We start from the raw sequence: 17,494 nt of genomic DNA, 5'->3' as shown, positions 1-17,494 counted from the left end.
TGAAGGGGACGGTTGTGGTGAGTTCATTGTCAAAGAGGAAGATCCACTCTGGGAGCACAAAAATCTGGTGGTTTGTAGACAACTGTACAAAGGTTAGACAGAACTCCTTGTTCAAGAATAACTAGAGTCAGTTGTACAAGGAGTTGAATGTTTGTCTTTGATGTGGAAGGTACTCACTGGGATCTTGGCGGACAAGCTGTATGGACGTTTGGAGGGTAGTAGGTTGTTTCTGGATGTGCACAAGGATGTAGGAAGAGGTTGTGGGGTATGAAGGATCAGTTATTGATAGACACGGTGATGTTCAGGGAGGCTGTGGTGAAGAAATGGTGTTTGGTGATGGTGTGGATAAATTATTGAAAGGCCTAATATATGGTGCCCCATTCATTGATTGTTGAATGTTGGAAACTGTGAGGGTAGCTGACAATGTGAATGGTTTGTTGTGTGATAGCATGGGCAATCATCAAATGAGCAAGTGTTAGGTGAAGTGTGGGTCAAGCGCAGAATATTCCAGGGGCAGTCCTCGTCTCCACTTTAGGTTGTTTTTGCAATAATCCATTTCACCATGTTGTTGAAAAGGGAGAACACTGGGTACAAGCTTGGGAAGGATCAGAGGTTGATCAACCATTAGTTTATTTTTGTTGTTCATAGGCAATTTGAAGTTGTATGGAAGGTCTTGAAGAGGAACTGGAGAGTTTGGCCAATGCTGTGTGGGTTTTTTATGGGACATACAGTTGTAGGGATGGAGTTGCTGGATGCTGTGTTGGTGTTGAAGATTGTGCCATTGGTGGTTGGTTGTTTGGGTGTAATGTCTGGTTTGTTGGAGGGTTTTTTAAAAGATCTTGGTATTCTGGATGTGTTGGGAGAAATGCAGGCCTCTGCAGTCATTTGGACAACCCTGATCCTCCAGAAGACGCTTAGTCTGCAAGCCCCAGGTCTGGAGGCCAAGGTTAAGCAGTGTTTATGCCTGCAAAGTTGTTCTGATCACAGAAAGTCAAGAATTATCAATAAACTGCCATTATTATAATTTTAATAGTTATTAACAACAAGAACAACTAATAATTAATTTTATCATTGGTTATTGATTATTGGTGGGATCGGATTCTTAACTTTTACCTTAATTACAATCAGGTATTATTAACTAATTGAAAGTGATGCACTAAGTTGTAAGGAGATACTCTGTCTTATCGGTGTTTTGCTATTTTCAGAGTTCGTTGTGCCCTTTGCAACTGCATCAGTAACAGTTTGTTGGGACAAGGAGATTTGATATGCTTTGGAAGATTAGGTGGCTTACCAAGAAACTCGACAACAAGTACACCACAACACCAGCAGCTGACATTAACAAACCGAACTCCACACCACCCAGAGGGAAATACTCATGGTGATGAATACCAAAGACATACGGGATATTCCTTGAAATATCCTAGTAACCATGGGGACATTAGGTAAATAAAGATGACTGTTTGCTTGTGTTTCTGGTTTTTCATGTTGAGCTCAGTTCTTTGTTAACTCCTTTTCCTTAAATGCTGTCAAGTGCAATATTCCTCACTTAAATGCCACGCAGCAATGACACAATTTTATGAAAATTAATGGAGTAGTGTATTCTGAAAGTAATATTGCTGGGCTTAGAGTAATATTATTGATTTGTAGTTTGTATACTCTTTGTTTTCAGCATTTTACTGAGCCTTTTAAAAAAATGCATCTTTTTAATCAAATTACAGGCTATAGCTATAAGCCCATTTGCTGGCTATTTTACCATAGTCACATACATCTGTTAACATTACTTATCTGTTTTACGTTGTAACTATAGCAGGCAAAGAGGCCCTGATGACAAATCTGGTATGATGAACAATTCTAGTAACAACAGGTTTACGCCAGCCCCAGAGGAGGATCTTTCAAATGTTGGTTTTATTGAGGAACCAGACTTGGTTGAGTTATGTGACCCATCTGGTCAAATATGGGTGCATGAGAAGTGTGCGGCATGGACACTGGCTTCCATTGCTACTAAATCAACAGCTGGATTCACTATTGATTTGACAACTCAGATTCTTTCTAAGGTAAAACACTTTTACCAATATTGACAAATTACTTGAGTATAACCCTCCCCTTCCAAAGAGTGGCACTTACAGATTTTACTGTAATCTGTCGATTGCCTGATGATTTTATAGTCAGTGAGGAATGGTTGAGGGTGAAGGGATGCTAAGAGTTTAAAAAGTTGGCAACATGATAATTATACATACATGTAATTACATTCCTATACTCACATGTAAAACCTACTGTACAGTAAGCATGTGTTTTTAGCAAGTTTGATGTCAGGTTTATTGAAACTTCACTAATTGGATTGGGGGGATGCTTGGTCAAAATTTCCCAAATTTGAAACTTTAATAAACACTTGTTAATTAAATTGTTTGATGCTGGTAAAGTGCTAATCTAAGGATTAGTGCAAGGAAAATCTAGTGTGGTTGCCTTGATTTTAAAGGTGGTAAAATATGGAGTAGAGACCGATGTGAGTGATATTTTGGCATCTAGAAATGCACATTCTGTCTGAACAAATTCAACGAAACGAGACATCAATTTTATTTCACTGCAGGCAGTAAATATATATATAATTATAATTTATTTATTTATATTTTTGCGGCAAATCATGAACTACAGCTGTTTTAAGTCTCTAGTGTATTTAAAAATAAAGTGTGTACACTAGAGACTACAAGTTAAAGCAACTTACTTTTTTCTGCACTGGAAATGTCAAGGGGTAGCATTTCTTAGTGTTTGTACATGTAGCAGCCATTGTACAAAAATATGGCCAATCTAGTTTGGGCATTGCTCTGTGGAGGAGTGGAAAAAGTCAGTATCAGTCAGTAAATTCCTGAATTTTTCATAGTGCTCTTCCCTTAATTTAAGAATAAATAAAACTTGTAGAACTATGGAATAGATGAAAACATGTTCAAACCCATTCTTAGTGAGTTATAACTAAGAAAATTGAAGCATGCAAATCTTGCTCAGTTATCCTGAAACACATCAGCTACATGTATGAATATTGTTACTTTGCAGTACATTATGTTAGCTTTGATGTTTAGCTCTCAGCTAAACCAAATTTGATCTGACTGTTTACTTTTTGATCATACTACAATACTGTGATACTTACTCTCTATTGCTTTTGCAGAAGTGTAGTTTTTGTGGACGTTTTGGTGCTAGCATTGTTTGTGAGATGTCAGAATGTGGCCGCCTTTACCATTATCCATGTGCAATGGCTGCCAGAGCATATCAGGTAGGAACAAAATTAATGACAAAATTCCTCAGCTCTGCCAAACAACTAGTTACAAAATTAGAAAGGATAATCTTCAAGGTAAACCATGCATTTAATAATTTGTTGATTCTTCTTTTGACAACCCAACTGATGGCATTATTTTAACATAGCATTTTAATTTTACCTAAAATACATCGTAATACAATGTCCTTGTTTAGGCTTATCAATGTCACATGTTTAAATAAAGGTTTTAGTTTCAGCATACTATTTTTCATACATTAAAAGGTGTTACCCTACACTGCATATGCAAGTCTATAAAATCATGTCTGTGAATGAATGATGAAACAATTGCCTCAAAGAAAAGAAAAATATTTTAACCTGACATGACCTTAAATAACTTAAAACATTCTCCACTTGTCTAAACTCTTGGAAAACATCACATTCCCCCACCCCATGTGACTGCATTTGTGGGCCACGAATATTACTCTTTTCTATGCACATACATATCAGGGAGTAAAAACTAAACAAAGGCAACAAGGGAAAAAGATGGTAGAGACACCACCGTAACAGCACAAAAAGTTAAAAACACTAGTTATAGAATGTGAGCAAAAGTGATTGCTTATCAAGTGCGCCTCTCACCTCTGTGACCCTGGTTCAACCCTGGCCTCGGGTTGCATGTGGGCTGAGTTTCAGTCGATCTCAATCTGAGGGTTTTTCTCTGGGTACTCTGGTTTTCTTCCCTCATCAAAATCGACTCTCAGTCAATTACATCCGGCTGTGAACAGATACCCTCAATAGGGATAACCTCTGGTATCCTTCCCTTTCATTGAGTTAAATGAATAGAGTTGCTATTATTATTATGCAGTATGTAGTACGTAAGTATGCTTACAAATATAAGTAGGAAAAGGCACTATTGTGTAACAATCCCTACTGTTAAACCTATTTACAAACCAATTGGTAATAACTAACGAACCAACATTTGAGAAAGGAACAAGAGTTTATATTCCTTAATAACTCGTCGAAACCTTGAATGACCTTGCTATGTTTAGGGTGTACGATAAAACTGCCTTCTGCATATTAAACAAAACCTGGTTCCCTCTATCCAAACCTAAAAACTTCCTAACTTTCTCCGCCGTCTCCATAGAGTAGCCTCCTAGTACATCAACTATCACATTAAACTGTGTGATAGTGTGGCCGGGGAACTGTTGGCGCATCTCCCATCTCAACGGCGCATACTTGTCAGTTTTCTCCTGTTCCTTCTGTTCTCTGTTGGAAACCCAAGGGCAGCTCATCTCAATAAGGATCACCTTCTTCTCCTTTCTGTCCACAATTCTCGCATCAATTCTGTTAGCCCTGACTTCCGTATTTTCAGCAAATACTGGGACATCCCAGTACGCGCACGCTCGGTCATTCTTGTACTCGGGTTTAGGTGAGACTGGAGAGTACCAAGGGGGGATACACTGGATAAGATCTAAGTTTTTCAGGAACTCGAAGAAAAGGATTTTCAAGGCTGCATTGTGTCTCTGCATGTACTTAGTCTGTGCCAAGGTACCACATCCGCTAATCACGTGGGCCATAGATTCAGACCCTTTTCCACACATACGACACGTGGTATCCGAGGTGGTCAGCGTCTTCGTCTTGCTCTGGTGGTACAGCTTAGTGGGGAGTAATTGCTGGTATAACTCATAGATTCCAGCAACAGTATGCACAGGTGCAGACTTCCACTTACTAAGCCAAGTGAAGCAGTCAATAACTTTGTTATCATCCCATCTTTCTCCGAACAGCTTTCCTTGCCACCTCTGCTCTCTTACTTCCCTCATGCTTCTCTCTTCTTCTCTCGCTCGTAATGTTCTCCCTACTCCTTTAACATGTGATTCCTCACCTGAGTCAGTTTGCAACGCTTTGGGATCTGGGTATGCAAGGTCCAGAGTAATGTCCATTTCCAAAGCAAATTTCTTGGCATCCTTTACGAGTGATCTTCTTCCTGCTCGTTCGCACTTCTCTTCAAACTCGCGCACTAAACTCATCGTTCGATCTTCGTTTGCGTACAGCTTCATTGTGGTCTTGACTTTGGTCTGCTTATACAGGCTCTCAAATGACTTCAGTCCCCGGCCTCCACACTTCCTTGGTAGGTATAGCAATTCGGTTGAACCGAGTGGATGGTAGCCTCCATTCTCTTTGATGATCTTGCGAGCTTCGCGATCGAGTTGTTGTAGATCTGCGAGCGGCCATGTTAGTGTCCACATAGGGTAGGTGACAACTGGTAGTGCGTATTGATTAGATGCTAAGACTTTGTGGAAGTCCGATAGGGGGCTCGACCATATAATTGACAGTCTCTGCAAGCAAACCTTTGAAGCTCCGCACAGAACAGAGCTGTCCTCTTGCTTAGAATTTTCTAAAACACCCAAAAACTTGTAAGTTTCTCCCTTCTTCAGATTTTGTACGACCTGCCTTTCTCCGATGGCAGTGCCTCCCAAACTGCTGTCCAATGAACCTCTCCTTACTATTATTACTCCTTATTATTACTATTATTATTATTATTATTATTATTATTATTATTATTATTATTATTAGAGGTAGAGGTATTGGTTATTATGTTTTTGTTGCACTCAATACTGTATCCTACTGGTTATTGTATGACTCAGTAATTCGTCTCACTGGACGAATTACATAATTTTATAAATCTCCAGGCATTGTTATGAAAAGTATTAAATATTTTTAAATGCCATCATAGAAACTTAACTACAGTTTTAAATGTAACAACTATTCTATGATCTCACTTGACCCTGTGGTTGGGTCACGGAAATTATGTGAACTTTGGACTTCAGACTATGGAATTGATCTGGATTTGAAACACAGCTTTGAGATAAGGACAGTGGACTGAGCATAAATCAGAGTAAATAGCAAAACAACAATAGCATGTACTGATGAAGATAATTTAACATTAAAATAAACACTGAAATACTGTGACCTTTAAAGTGGTACTATGATCAAAAAATCATTTTCTTTTTTTCTTCAAATTTTGAAAGCGTGTTCCATTAACACCTAACTGGCAAAATTTTGAGCTCTGAGTTTTATCCAAAGGCTGTTTATTTTGAGTGTAAGTTTTGGATTTCACGGTCCGCCATTACTCACGTTCAAAACTGACTGATTGGACCTCAGAGGGTTGGATCTAGAGAAGATGATGTCATTTACCCACTAGTGTAAAATTTCAGCATGTAAACGCAATTTATTATATATGCAAAACATGGGTTTAAAAAGTCTGAAAGCCCGAAACTCCTGTGCTGCATATTAATTCAGCAGCGTACACACGCATTGCATTCTCAAACTAGCGAGTCTTTGATGTCATTTTCTCCTCAACCCAGCTCTCTCAAGATTTTAAAGTTAGTAATGGCGGACCAATAAATAAGAAAATTCCAGTTAAAATAAACAGGTGTCTTTTTAAAATCAGAACTTAAAACTTGCGTCAGTTAGTGTTTAGTTAACATAGTTTTGAAATCCAAAGAAAAAAAAGAATTGTTTTTTGGTCATAGTACCACTTTAAAGGAAATTCGGCTAAAAGATTGTCTGAACAAAGTGTAGGCTACCTGTAGCCTCTTGTTATGTCTTAGGATTGTTCAGGTTGTAAGAAATAGCTAATTGCATCTCTAGTATGATAGATAATAATTGTTGTAGTCATTGTGCACATGTCATGGTAAACATGCTGTGATGTTTGGAAATATATTCTTCTAATTTCCTTTTTTTATATTAAAGGATATAAAAACAATGAAACTTTACTGTGCAAATCACAATGATATCATTGCAAGAATAGGTAAGTTAGTAAACGTTATCATTCAATTTTAAAACATGAACAAATGAGCTGGCAAGGGCACTTGTGTGATGGGGAAAAATTAATAATGATACTACTGATCTCAGGCGTCCTTTCTAGTGGCTTTTTTTTCACCCTGCTCCACACACCGTTGAGGTCGTTCTGTGGTTTGAAAAATGCTGATCACGTGATGAAAAACTCTGGCTTGTGAGCGGCAAAAGTTCAACCTGGCGCCAAATGAAATGTCAACACCTGTTTTCTTGATTGTGGGTTATGGAGACTGAGTTAAACCCATTCACACCTCAAATTCCCTAGGGCACCCCCCATTGACAAGTAAAATCATCTGGCTTTAGATAGAGTAAAATCTATTAAGTGTCACACTCCGGGGTCAATGGGTTAAGTAACCTGAGTGTGTGTTACAGCACTCAAGCGGCACAACTCTTACAACGTTTTGACACTTTCCCTCCTTAAAGAGTTCATGATACTCACCTTACAAATTTTACTCTGTCTAACTCAGACATGTCCAGAAATACCCCTAATTGGATGCATGCGAATTTTTGTAAGTATTAGAAAGGGTCTCCTTGCTCTTCTCCCCAACTTGAGCATCACTCGTGTCTTGGAACACGAACAATTGGCATCACAAATTGTTCCCCAAATGCTGCCCCTCAGGTAAGGATAAACTGCTGCATTTATCCTAAGCTAAAAATAATGGTAACCACCATGATGCATGCAGTTTAGCCTTACTTTATTGTTGGAAATAGGTAGCCAAAGGTTAAGCTGTGTTCACATTAGGCCAAGATTATGATCAAATTATGATCCAATTAAGTTTGGAGTGGGTTCACCTCAACTAATTACAGTACATGATTATGATTGGAAACAACCTCAAGGGGGTTGTTTGAAGTAATTACAGTGCGTAATTAAACAGAATGGCGATTTGGATTTGTCTTCTTCTATTCTTGGAAGCTATCCTTTGTTCTCTTCTTGCCTCAAGCATGATGATGATAATTGTGCGGTGGCAGCCACGCGATACGTCGCCATTTTGTCTCTCACTGTGAGGTTACCCGGCCAATTGTATTTGAATTTTCACAGATATGAAAAGAACCATAATTGAATAAAATTGAATGGAGTATGATAGACTGAATTATACTTTCAGTTGGTCATAATCAACGTCGAGTGTGAATGCAGCTTTAGATTTAAAAGAACACTTCTTGTGGAATGTCAAAATTGGGTGTGCATCTAATTTGGTGCATTTATGGACATAAATGGTCTAACTCCAGATGATTTTAAAAGGGAAAGGGCTAATTAACTTACATCACCGCAAAAGAAATAACTTTGCATTCTTTTTGCACAGTAATGTAAGCTAACTTTATTGAAAAATAATTGATTTGTCATCATCAATCATTATTCATCACCATCTTATTTAATGTCTCCACCACCGCCATCATCATCGTCATCATTACCCGTACTGCATCATACCATTTCGCATTGTCAGGAACACAGGCCATTTTCAATTAATTGTGTTAAATATTTGCAGCCTTTTGTGACAGATGTCATCAGGCTGGGGAACTGTCGCAGCTCTTACTGTGCACTCGTTGCAACTGCCATTATCACAGCTACTGTTGCTCTCCTCCGGTGCGGGCTTCTGAGACAGTTAGGGTGGGCTGGGAATGCACCCAATGCAAAAGTTGCCAGTTTTGCAGGTATGTTCACTTGACAACAATTTCAAATGAGGGAGCAAATGAGTTTTTGAGCGACATGTGGCAAGCAAGTATCTTTTACCTTTCACTGGGTGATAGCTGTCACCCAAAATAATTTTTGAATTGAATTGTCTCTCTAAGAGTTGACCCTTAAGAAACCAGTTAGGGGTACAATAATAAAAATTATTGACATTGTATTGTGGTTGTCTTAAGACAAGTACATTGTAGTGTCAAAATACCTTTGCTTAAGATAAAAAAAAGGAAAGGAAAGGAACTTTGTTTAAGTGTCTAATCTTCTAGGGCTGTAGAGCACTGTAAATTGAAATTAACAAGTTAGCGCAAATCAAATCAAATTTTGGTTTTTGAGGAGAGGGGAAAACTGCAGTACCCAGAGAAAAACCTCTCGGTGCAGAGTAGAGAAACAACAAAATCAACCCACATATGAAGCCGAGTCTGGGAATTGAACCTGGGCCACATTGGTGGGAGATGAGTGCTCTCACCACTGTGCCATCCCTGCACCCCAGATCCCTTATGATATCTTGATTCAAACCTTTGAAGGGCAATATCCACAGGGAGGGCCAAATAATTATTACCAATTGTGGTATTGCGTGCGGAAGGGGGGGGGGATACATGTATGATGATTTCAGACATAATGATACTAATAATTAGACTGTCCAGGGGAGATTGGGTGCCTTAGATGGAAACTGCTCTTTTATCAGCCAACATACCCACTGCCTGAAGGGGTTTATTTGCCAAGTATCTGTATGTCTGTACCAGTACTATTTTGATATTCTGAACTTAAAGGCACATAGAAGAGGACCATATGAGCAGATTTCCAATAACATTCTGAGCATTATTTTGGGTCAAAGACAGTTTTCCCAGTTTTCCCAAGGCTAAAAATAGGAGATATGAAATTATTACCATTATCAACTTGAAGGGTACAGGGTAGATCCTTTTCCTTACACTGACTGTGAGCCACACAGCAAAACACTGATGAATTAATTTTAAAATTCAGTGGTAAGGGTTATGTAGAACACCATCAAATTTTATCAAGTGGAAGTGGTCTTAATGAAATGTCAATCATGTTATTTAGAAGTCATTGTTCAAGTGAAATGAATTAGGTCAAGTACATTATGAGTATGGAGTCCCAAAATCTCACTGTAAGGAGGGTTAACTGTTATCAATATGTCGTAAAGAAAAGAAATTAACTTTGCAGGCATTCTGTATCCAAAGAAAAGCTGTTGATTTGCCGCAGTTGTGACAAAGGTTACCATCCTCTGTGTACGGATTCTCTGACAGATTCAACAGACAAGTTTGCATGGAAGTGTCAGGTTTGTGCAACAAGGAAGTGAAGCGCTTGCTTGTCCTAGGAAGTTGAAATAAATATTGTTTATAAAAAAAAACACACTTGAATTTGAGAATATGCTGATGCTTGGGCAATAATTGTTCTGGTGATGGGCTTTTTTTTTTTCATTTTATTCATTTTAGATGTTCATTCCTAATTGAGGGCTGATTTTAAAATGGAAAATACCTGTAACTGAATGACATTTTTCTTGTACTATTTCATAGAGATGTCGTCATTGTAGGCAGTGTGGTACACAGAAAACATCACGGTGGCATATTGATTACACTTTGTGTGATGTATGTTACCAAAACAAGAATAAAACCAACCGATGTCCGATTTGTAATACTGAGCAGGGAAGTCAAAGAGTTGTGCAGTGTGACTCTTGCAGCAGGTTGGTATACATGTTTAGACACAAGTCAACTGCCTTAAGTCCTGACGTCATCTTGCGCATTTTGCACACTTTGGTGTATGTTGGTTTTAGTATTCGAGAGAATACATTTGTTTAATTATTTTAGATGTATTCCTCATTTACCATTTTGTGAACAACTGCATTGCTTAGTGGAGGTTGGGTGCATGGGATATGCGGGGGTTTCCACTTTTGGCAGCCAGCACCAAGATTGAATAATGTCCCATGGCCGGCACAACGCTGCAACCCAGCCATGAGCCCCCACACCAAGCTCCCTGGACCTCCAAGCTATGCTCTTTGCTTGGAGGTCCAAGGGGCTTGTGGCTGGGGAAGCCAAAGGCCCTGAACTACCAAATCCCAGAGGCACCCAAAAGAGCAAGACAGCTGGGGTCTGCCACAAAATACCTGTTACTGCAGCAGCTTTGGGACACATTAAGAATAATTATTGACATAAAGTATCACAAGTCCATCTGCTCATTGTTTTGATCAAGTGATCAGGAATACTACATCGAGCAGCTGGAAGGAATGGTGGCAACCATGAATGGGATAAAGGCTGACCAGGCCTGTCAATGAAGAGAGGACCCTGTGAGGACCCCTGGAGTTGGGCATAAGCCATGATTGCAGTGATTGGGCAAAGAGAAGCCACCACATAAAGAAAACAACCCTGTCAGGGTCGGGAACTGTTAATGTGAATGCGAAGGCTGCAAGGATTTACTTCTGCATCAATTTGTAAGTCCTGGACAATTAGATGACCGGAACGACAAAGCTGGATTTGACATTTAACTGACCAGCCTGCAGAAAGCGAAAGGAAAGAAAAGGAAAGGAACTTTATTTAAGTGTCTAGTCTTCAAACACTGGAGCACTAATTGGGGACACTGTAAATTGAAATCAACAAGTAACACAAATCAAATCAAACAACAGGCAGCCCAAAGCATGATATGATTTAGATCTTGTGGGAATGAGGAATGATGACTAACATGCCTGATGTCAGCTGTTACTGGTTGACACTGGGTGATTTCAGCCTTGGTTGCACTTTATCCCGTGGAGAAGATGCTGGAGTTGTAAGCAGTTCACCAAGGGATTGGCAAAGCCGTAATCAAAGTGTAGAGAGTGTACAGGTGACAGGTATACCTTTATTGATGAGTGGTGCAAATGATTGGCCAGGTGAGGACAGAAATGCAACAAAGTTTGCTCATTTGTAGGTAACAGGGAGCCATTTTCAGTAGAATAACCACACAGGATGCAAACCACTGTAAATTGGTGTTGAGCTGAATTACACAATGTAGACATGGCAGGTAGAAGAAGCCAAACCATTTGCCAGCTGGTAGAATTGATACTTGTGGGTTAAACTGCTGGAAGCAGGGCCAGGAGCGATGGAGACACTTGGATAGCTGTTGGTGAGGCCTGAGGAGGTAGCTGATGGGGTCAGCAACTGAAGTGGTACATCTGACCATGTGGTGGGTAGTAAAAGCAAAAGAATGCTGAGCCGCCAACATAGACAGATGACAGCACCATCGTGTTTGAATCTCTTGAAGTACCAGACTGCAATAACTCAACCACTGCTGTGTTGTCGACACTCCATTCCACCTGTTTCATCGACCGCTGATGTCCCCACAGAGAAGCTGCCAAAACTACAGGGAAAAGCTCCTTGTGGGCAATGGACAGTGACATCTGTGATGAAGACCACCTGCCCACAAACCATTCAGAGCCAAAAATAACCCCATATCCAATAGACCCTGCAGCATCCAAAGAGACCTGAAGATCCAGAACCAGAGCCCACTGAGGAGACAAAAGAAAACTATGGCCTTTAGTTTCCATGATTGGAAAAATTTATGCTACCATGTGAGATCCAAGTGAAACTCTCTGTTGAGCTGTATGGGGTGGTCCTCTCATCAAAAGCAGAGAGCAAATTAGATGCAGAAAGGTGCAACCAGGAGGAACCCAGTTTGCATGCATGCTGCAAATTGCCTATTAGTGTCTCTCATGAGACAGTAAACATGGGCTGAGAAACTGAGATGGTCGTCACCTGATGATAAAGCTATGTCCTCCATATCCAAAGATGCTGTAGTGATGTTTTGATTAGCGCAAGGCTTGCTAGAACTCGAAAGAAACTTGTATAAATTGAAAGGGTCACCAAGGAGCCAAAAAAAGCCAAAAAGTGGGAGAATGCCATAACAAACTTGCCATGAACCATGCTGGAGAACAGAACTCCTCACACTGCCAGAACAAATGCCATGAGTATGATGTACTTCACTTGATTTCATATAGATGAGTTGATGTGATCTACTGTTACATGAAGATCATGAACAGTAGATTGCATCTACTCATGTGAATGTATTGCACATGCATCTACAAACCAACCACTGACCACTAGCAACAGGGGTGCTCTTACTAGTTGTTAACTCCTTTAAATTGCATTTAAATGGATTATGAATGAGAAAATACACTCATGCTGGCTCCTTTCTTAGGGAAATTTTGTAGTCTGCAAGAGACAAATCGAGAGCCCAGTACCCTTTAATATTGTTTTGTTTCTTGTTCCCCATTGAGAAGTAAAATCGTCAGCCCGGTTTAGCCGTCAAAGGGTTAAGGATGTTATTTTTGTCAAGTTTTTAAATGACTAGAGCAAAGGTCTAACATTTCCGTTGACATTTCCGCTAACACCTACTTGTAGTGACATTAACATATTTTGTGGAAGACTTGTTGGGGGATATTCCTGTTGATGAACAAAATTGAAGACTAAGAATAATAAAGTATTCTCGTTTGTCTCATGATGTGGTCACTTGTGATGTAGATTGCGACGTTTCGATTGCATACTGCTAGTCTTCATCTGGCGACTGGTTACGTGTCACCTTTTAGGATGCTCCGCTGTGATTGGTTGGTTTTCAGCAGCTGTGATTGGTGCATTTCGATCCTTGCTGTTTCGGTGTGTTGTTCCTTCGGTGGTCCGCTGTCGCATGGTTCTGTTGTTATTTTGTTTCTTGATTGTGGGCATCCATGCTTCTGGAATTTCTATTCCACTATCCCTGTTGATGTTGTTAGGGCGAAGTCTTATGTGAATCGCCTCTTTGACCCTACATGTGTACCAATGAGGATCACGATCAATAAACTTTACTTCGTTCCAAAGTGGGCTGTGGCCGGTGTTGTTAGCGTGTTCTGAAACGGGGGAGGTCTGAGTACGGGCAAGTTGGATGTCTCGCTCATGTTCTTTGATTGTATCTTGCATAGGTCTTCCAGTCTGGCCGATGTGGACTTTACCGCATTCACAGGGAATCCTGTAAACCACACCATCTTGTTTAGTTGGCTCGACAGCGTCTTTCGGTCGTACTAGATGTGATCTTAATGTAGTCTCCGACTTGAAAACAGTGCGTATGCCTTGTTGCTGTAGGCAGCGGCGAAGTTGTTTGGATAGGCCTTTGACATTGGGTAAAACTGCAGTAGACTTGTACTTGATTGTGGGCTCAGCACTGCTACTCGGTTTCCTGGTCTTGGTGATTTTCTGCAAGAAAGAAAAAGGGTAAACATTAGAGACAAGAGCAGAAGACAGGTGCTTCTTCTCCTTGGAGATAATAGATGGTTTTGTTACGAGACGTTTGGCGCGCTCGTATAGGCACTTGACAATACCGCATTTTACTGATTGCGGGTGGTGGGAATCATACGCTAAGTACTGATCAGTGTGCATAGGCTTCCTGTATACGCTGGTGGTGTATAGGTTAGCAATAACAGCGGAAACCAGGCTTCCCATGGCTTCTCCTTCCAATATTATTGTTCGTAAATTGATCCGTTATACTGGAAGTATGTGGATCTCAATACGAAATTCAGGAGGTCAGCAATCTGAGGTGTTAGTGTTGTGTAGTCCGCAAAGCTGGGGTCGTCCTCTAGTTTCTGTAGTGCAGTTTGTACAGCGGCATCAATAGGAACGTTGGTAAACAGCGACTCTACGTCGAAAGACACCATGATTTCGTTGTCTAGGATAGTCTCGCTGCTAGTGGTGGATACGAAGTGAGCTGAATTAGTCAAGATGTTAGCTAAGTAAGCAGATAAAATCATATGCGAAGGTGTTAACGCTTGACGTGTAACCAGTCGACCTCATCACCTGATGAATTCTAGCAGTATGCAGTTGAAACGTTGTGATCTACATCACAAGTGACCACATCGTGAGACAAGCGAGAATACTTTATTATTGTTGTACTTCACCACGATGAATAACAGCAACCTTTTTTATGAAAATGGAAGACTGTTTGAGGGATCAGACGAAACATGCTCATTGTCCTTTTAATCCCCAAGAAGTTCCTTTCCAGACAATTGAGAATTGAAACTCAATGTGAATACATTGCATTTTGTTTGTTAGGTGGATCCACACTAGTTGTGACAATATTACAGATGATATTTACAGGAAACTGGAGAGAGATCGCAGCATTATCTATGTGTGCAAACTTTGCAGAGAAGAAGTTGAGAAAATAAAAAAGGAGTGCAGAAGGGAGGTAATGATTTCATGTTTGATTGCAGATGATCTGAAAACTGATCCTGTAGAGGTAGAGGAAATATTTTCAGTGACTTTTCTAGCATTGTTTAAATGTACAGATTGCTAAACAGCAAGCATGAGTCTTACATTATTGATATGAGGTGGGGGAAGGTTGGGGTTGGCAAAAGAAAAATTAAAGATGTTGTTATTTAACCCATTCGTGAACACCTAAAGCACCCCCATTTGACGAGTAAAATTGTCTGGCATTAGACAGAGTAAAATCTATGAGTCTCGCAACCCTGCAGCTTATAACCACAACCCATCCACATGCAAGTTTACAATCTGGTGGCGTATAAAAGAGAGCAAAATAATGGACTTCATGAAAGCGGACATATTAGAAATGGCTCCTTTATGGTTAAGAACCACTTAAGAATGAAATAGAGGCTATGAGTTACTTTCAACTCCCTTAATTCTCAGTTTATTGGCTGTCATAGGTCATCTGGCTTTTTCGTTTTTGTGCACTGTTTGATTGCAGATGAAAACAGATCCAGGAGAATTAGAAGAGATATCTCCAGTGACTTCTATGATATTGTCTCAGATGTACAGAGGGGTTAACAACAAACACTTGTCCAACTTGACAACAAGCATGGCAACCACACCATGTTCAATGACATGGATGACATCTGAGCCTGTGCAGTGGTCAAGACTGAGGATGACATACTCGTTTGAGTACTTCATCATGAAGCAGTATGGTAAAGTGCTACTTTAAAGGTTGTGTTCAACAGCCAAAATAATAATTTTATTGTCGTCAGACTATCTATTTAGTGTCTAGAAAGTCATACAAACTATGTTCTCAATCAATTAGAACTAAAAGCAAGGCTTTCTTGGGTTTTCATTTCCGTTGCATTACAATTTGTTCGTTCATGATTCAGTGTGTGTATAAACTTATAATTCATGTGCGAAGTTAAGAAGAGCAGTTAAGAGAATGCCTAAATGCCTTTGTGCAATTTCAACTTTTTCATTTTCAAGTCTTCAAAATTTCCAAGTGTATCATAACTCTATACACACATTAACATTGGATTTTCTGCAAAGCATGAGTTTTCTTTGCTCATCAGCGTTCTATAGACATTTAAAACACATGCTATTCGGTGTTTACTGTCAGTGCTTTGTTTCGTATTTTGATTGGCTATTGGTTGTCTGTTATGATTGGCCAGGGGTTTCAATAAAATCTGAAGTTGGCAGCTGGTTTGTGTTGAATACGCATAACTGACTGTTGTCATTGTCAAAGTAAATTTTAATCTTAGGTTTGAAATAATTTGTCTTTAATTTCCTCAATTAGGGAAAAAAGTCGCTGACTACTCTGACTGAAAGAACCAACTTTTTTTGTCAGCTGTTGGTAATTATTGAAACCACAGATTGGCTATCAGAACGTAGATTTGTCAATGCATTTCTCAAATTCTGTTTGGTTATTTGATTGTCTGCTATAATCACCTATGGTAATCAGGTTATTGTTGACATAATTCATGTATTATATAACTTTATACATTCATGATGATTTAAATTGTGTGGGTGGTAGCCATTAACAGATGTTGTATTGATCAGTAACACTGATAAAAATAGAGAGTTAAGTTTTCCATGTCATTCAATGTCTTAATGTCATAAATTAATATAATTTGTATGAGTTATGTACTAAATTATCCACATGTCAAGATAGAAAGAGCATGTTTAAACAATCTACTGATCTTTTCACAAACCAAAGGAAAATGAGTACTACTGTAAATGTGTTATTCATCAATCACATTGCAAAAAAGGTTACTCAGTATGTATTATATCTCTCAGGTACTATACAGTACATGCTGTAATTGGGTCATTAATAGCAGGCCATAATTATTATACAGTATGTCCCAATGAATTTGAAATTTCCATGCAACATTTTCTAGCACGTTTTCATGTTCTTTTATACGAAATAAACGTAATGAAATTGTTTGAATCATTGCAAGCAACTATTAAAAAAACCCCAAAGATTTATGCATGACCATCATTTGTTGCCTGTGAAGGCAGACATAATTATTTCCAGCACTCATTTCTCTCCCATGAAAAGCCGCAGACACTGTTGATCTTCAGGGGAGAGAAAAAACTGCCAATACGCCAGCCTTTACAGGCTAATCCTTTGTGGCAGTTAAACATTCTGCCTAACTTTGACTAGTTTTCTTCCCCGTGTGCATATTACCTCAGAGATATAATAAATATCTTGCTGAGCTTGTTTTTGTTGTTTTTTCCTGCTGATTATGGCTTCTCACTCAAATCATACAGTAAATCAATGGGATAAACTTAGTATTTAATTTACAGTGTACGGACCTCAAACTTGGTTAGTAGGAGGTATGAATTACTTTTCTAACAGTATGCCCTGTTTGGGAGTGAGCTCCTAGTTAATGATGTTAAGGAAATCAATGTTAAGTCTATTACCTGTTACAGTGTAAGGTGCCTATAATTCTCTCCAAAGTATTTAGATCACACATACACAGGTAGTGT

At 39.3% G+C, this 17,494-nt stretch overlaps 1 protein-coding gene across 1 annotated transcript in view; it reads left to right on the top strand.

Annotated features, from left to right (window-relative positions):
• The window catches only part of LOC138039753 (uncharacterized), a 31,590-nt gene extending 15,708 nt beyond the window's left edge, over positions 1 to 15,882 (top strand). The window contains exons 8-16 of the mRNA XM_068885626.1: positions 1,206 to 1,442; positions 1,808 to 2,054; positions 3,161 to 3,265; positions 6,998 to 7,055; positions 8,587 to 8,752; positions 9,966 to 10,080; positions 10,319 to 10,485; positions 14,849 to 14,981; positions 15,498 to 15,882. Coding sequence (XP_068741727.1) covers positions 1,206 to 1,442; positions 1,808 to 2,054; positions 3,161 to 3,265; positions 6,998 to 7,055; positions 8,587 to 8,752; positions 9,966 to 10,080; positions 10,319 to 10,485; positions 14,849 to 14,981; positions 15,498 to 15,731 — 1,462 coding nt within the window. The 3' untranslated portion in view covers positions 15,732 to 15,882. The remainder of the gene's footprint in view (positions 1 to 1,205; positions 1,443 to 1,807; positions 2,055 to 3,160; positions 3,266 to 6,997; positions 7,056 to 8,586; positions 8,753 to 9,965; positions 10,081 to 10,318; positions 10,486 to 14,848; positions 14,982 to 15,497) is intronic.
• The last annotated feature ends 1,612 nt before the right edge of the window (positions 15,883 to 17,494 follow it).

This window comes from Montipora capricornis, chromosome 1 (genome assembly GCF_036669925.1).
Source record: "Montipora capricornis isolate CH-2021 chromosome 1, ASM3666992v2, whole genome shotgun sequence".
Taxonomy (NCBI): domain Eukaryota; kingdom Metazoa; phylum Cnidaria; class Anthozoa; order Scleractinia; family Acroporidae; genus Montipora; species Montipora capricornis.
The sequence above is the reverse complement of the archived record's forward strand: the minus strand, read 5'-3'. Positions and strand labels throughout refer to the sequence as shown.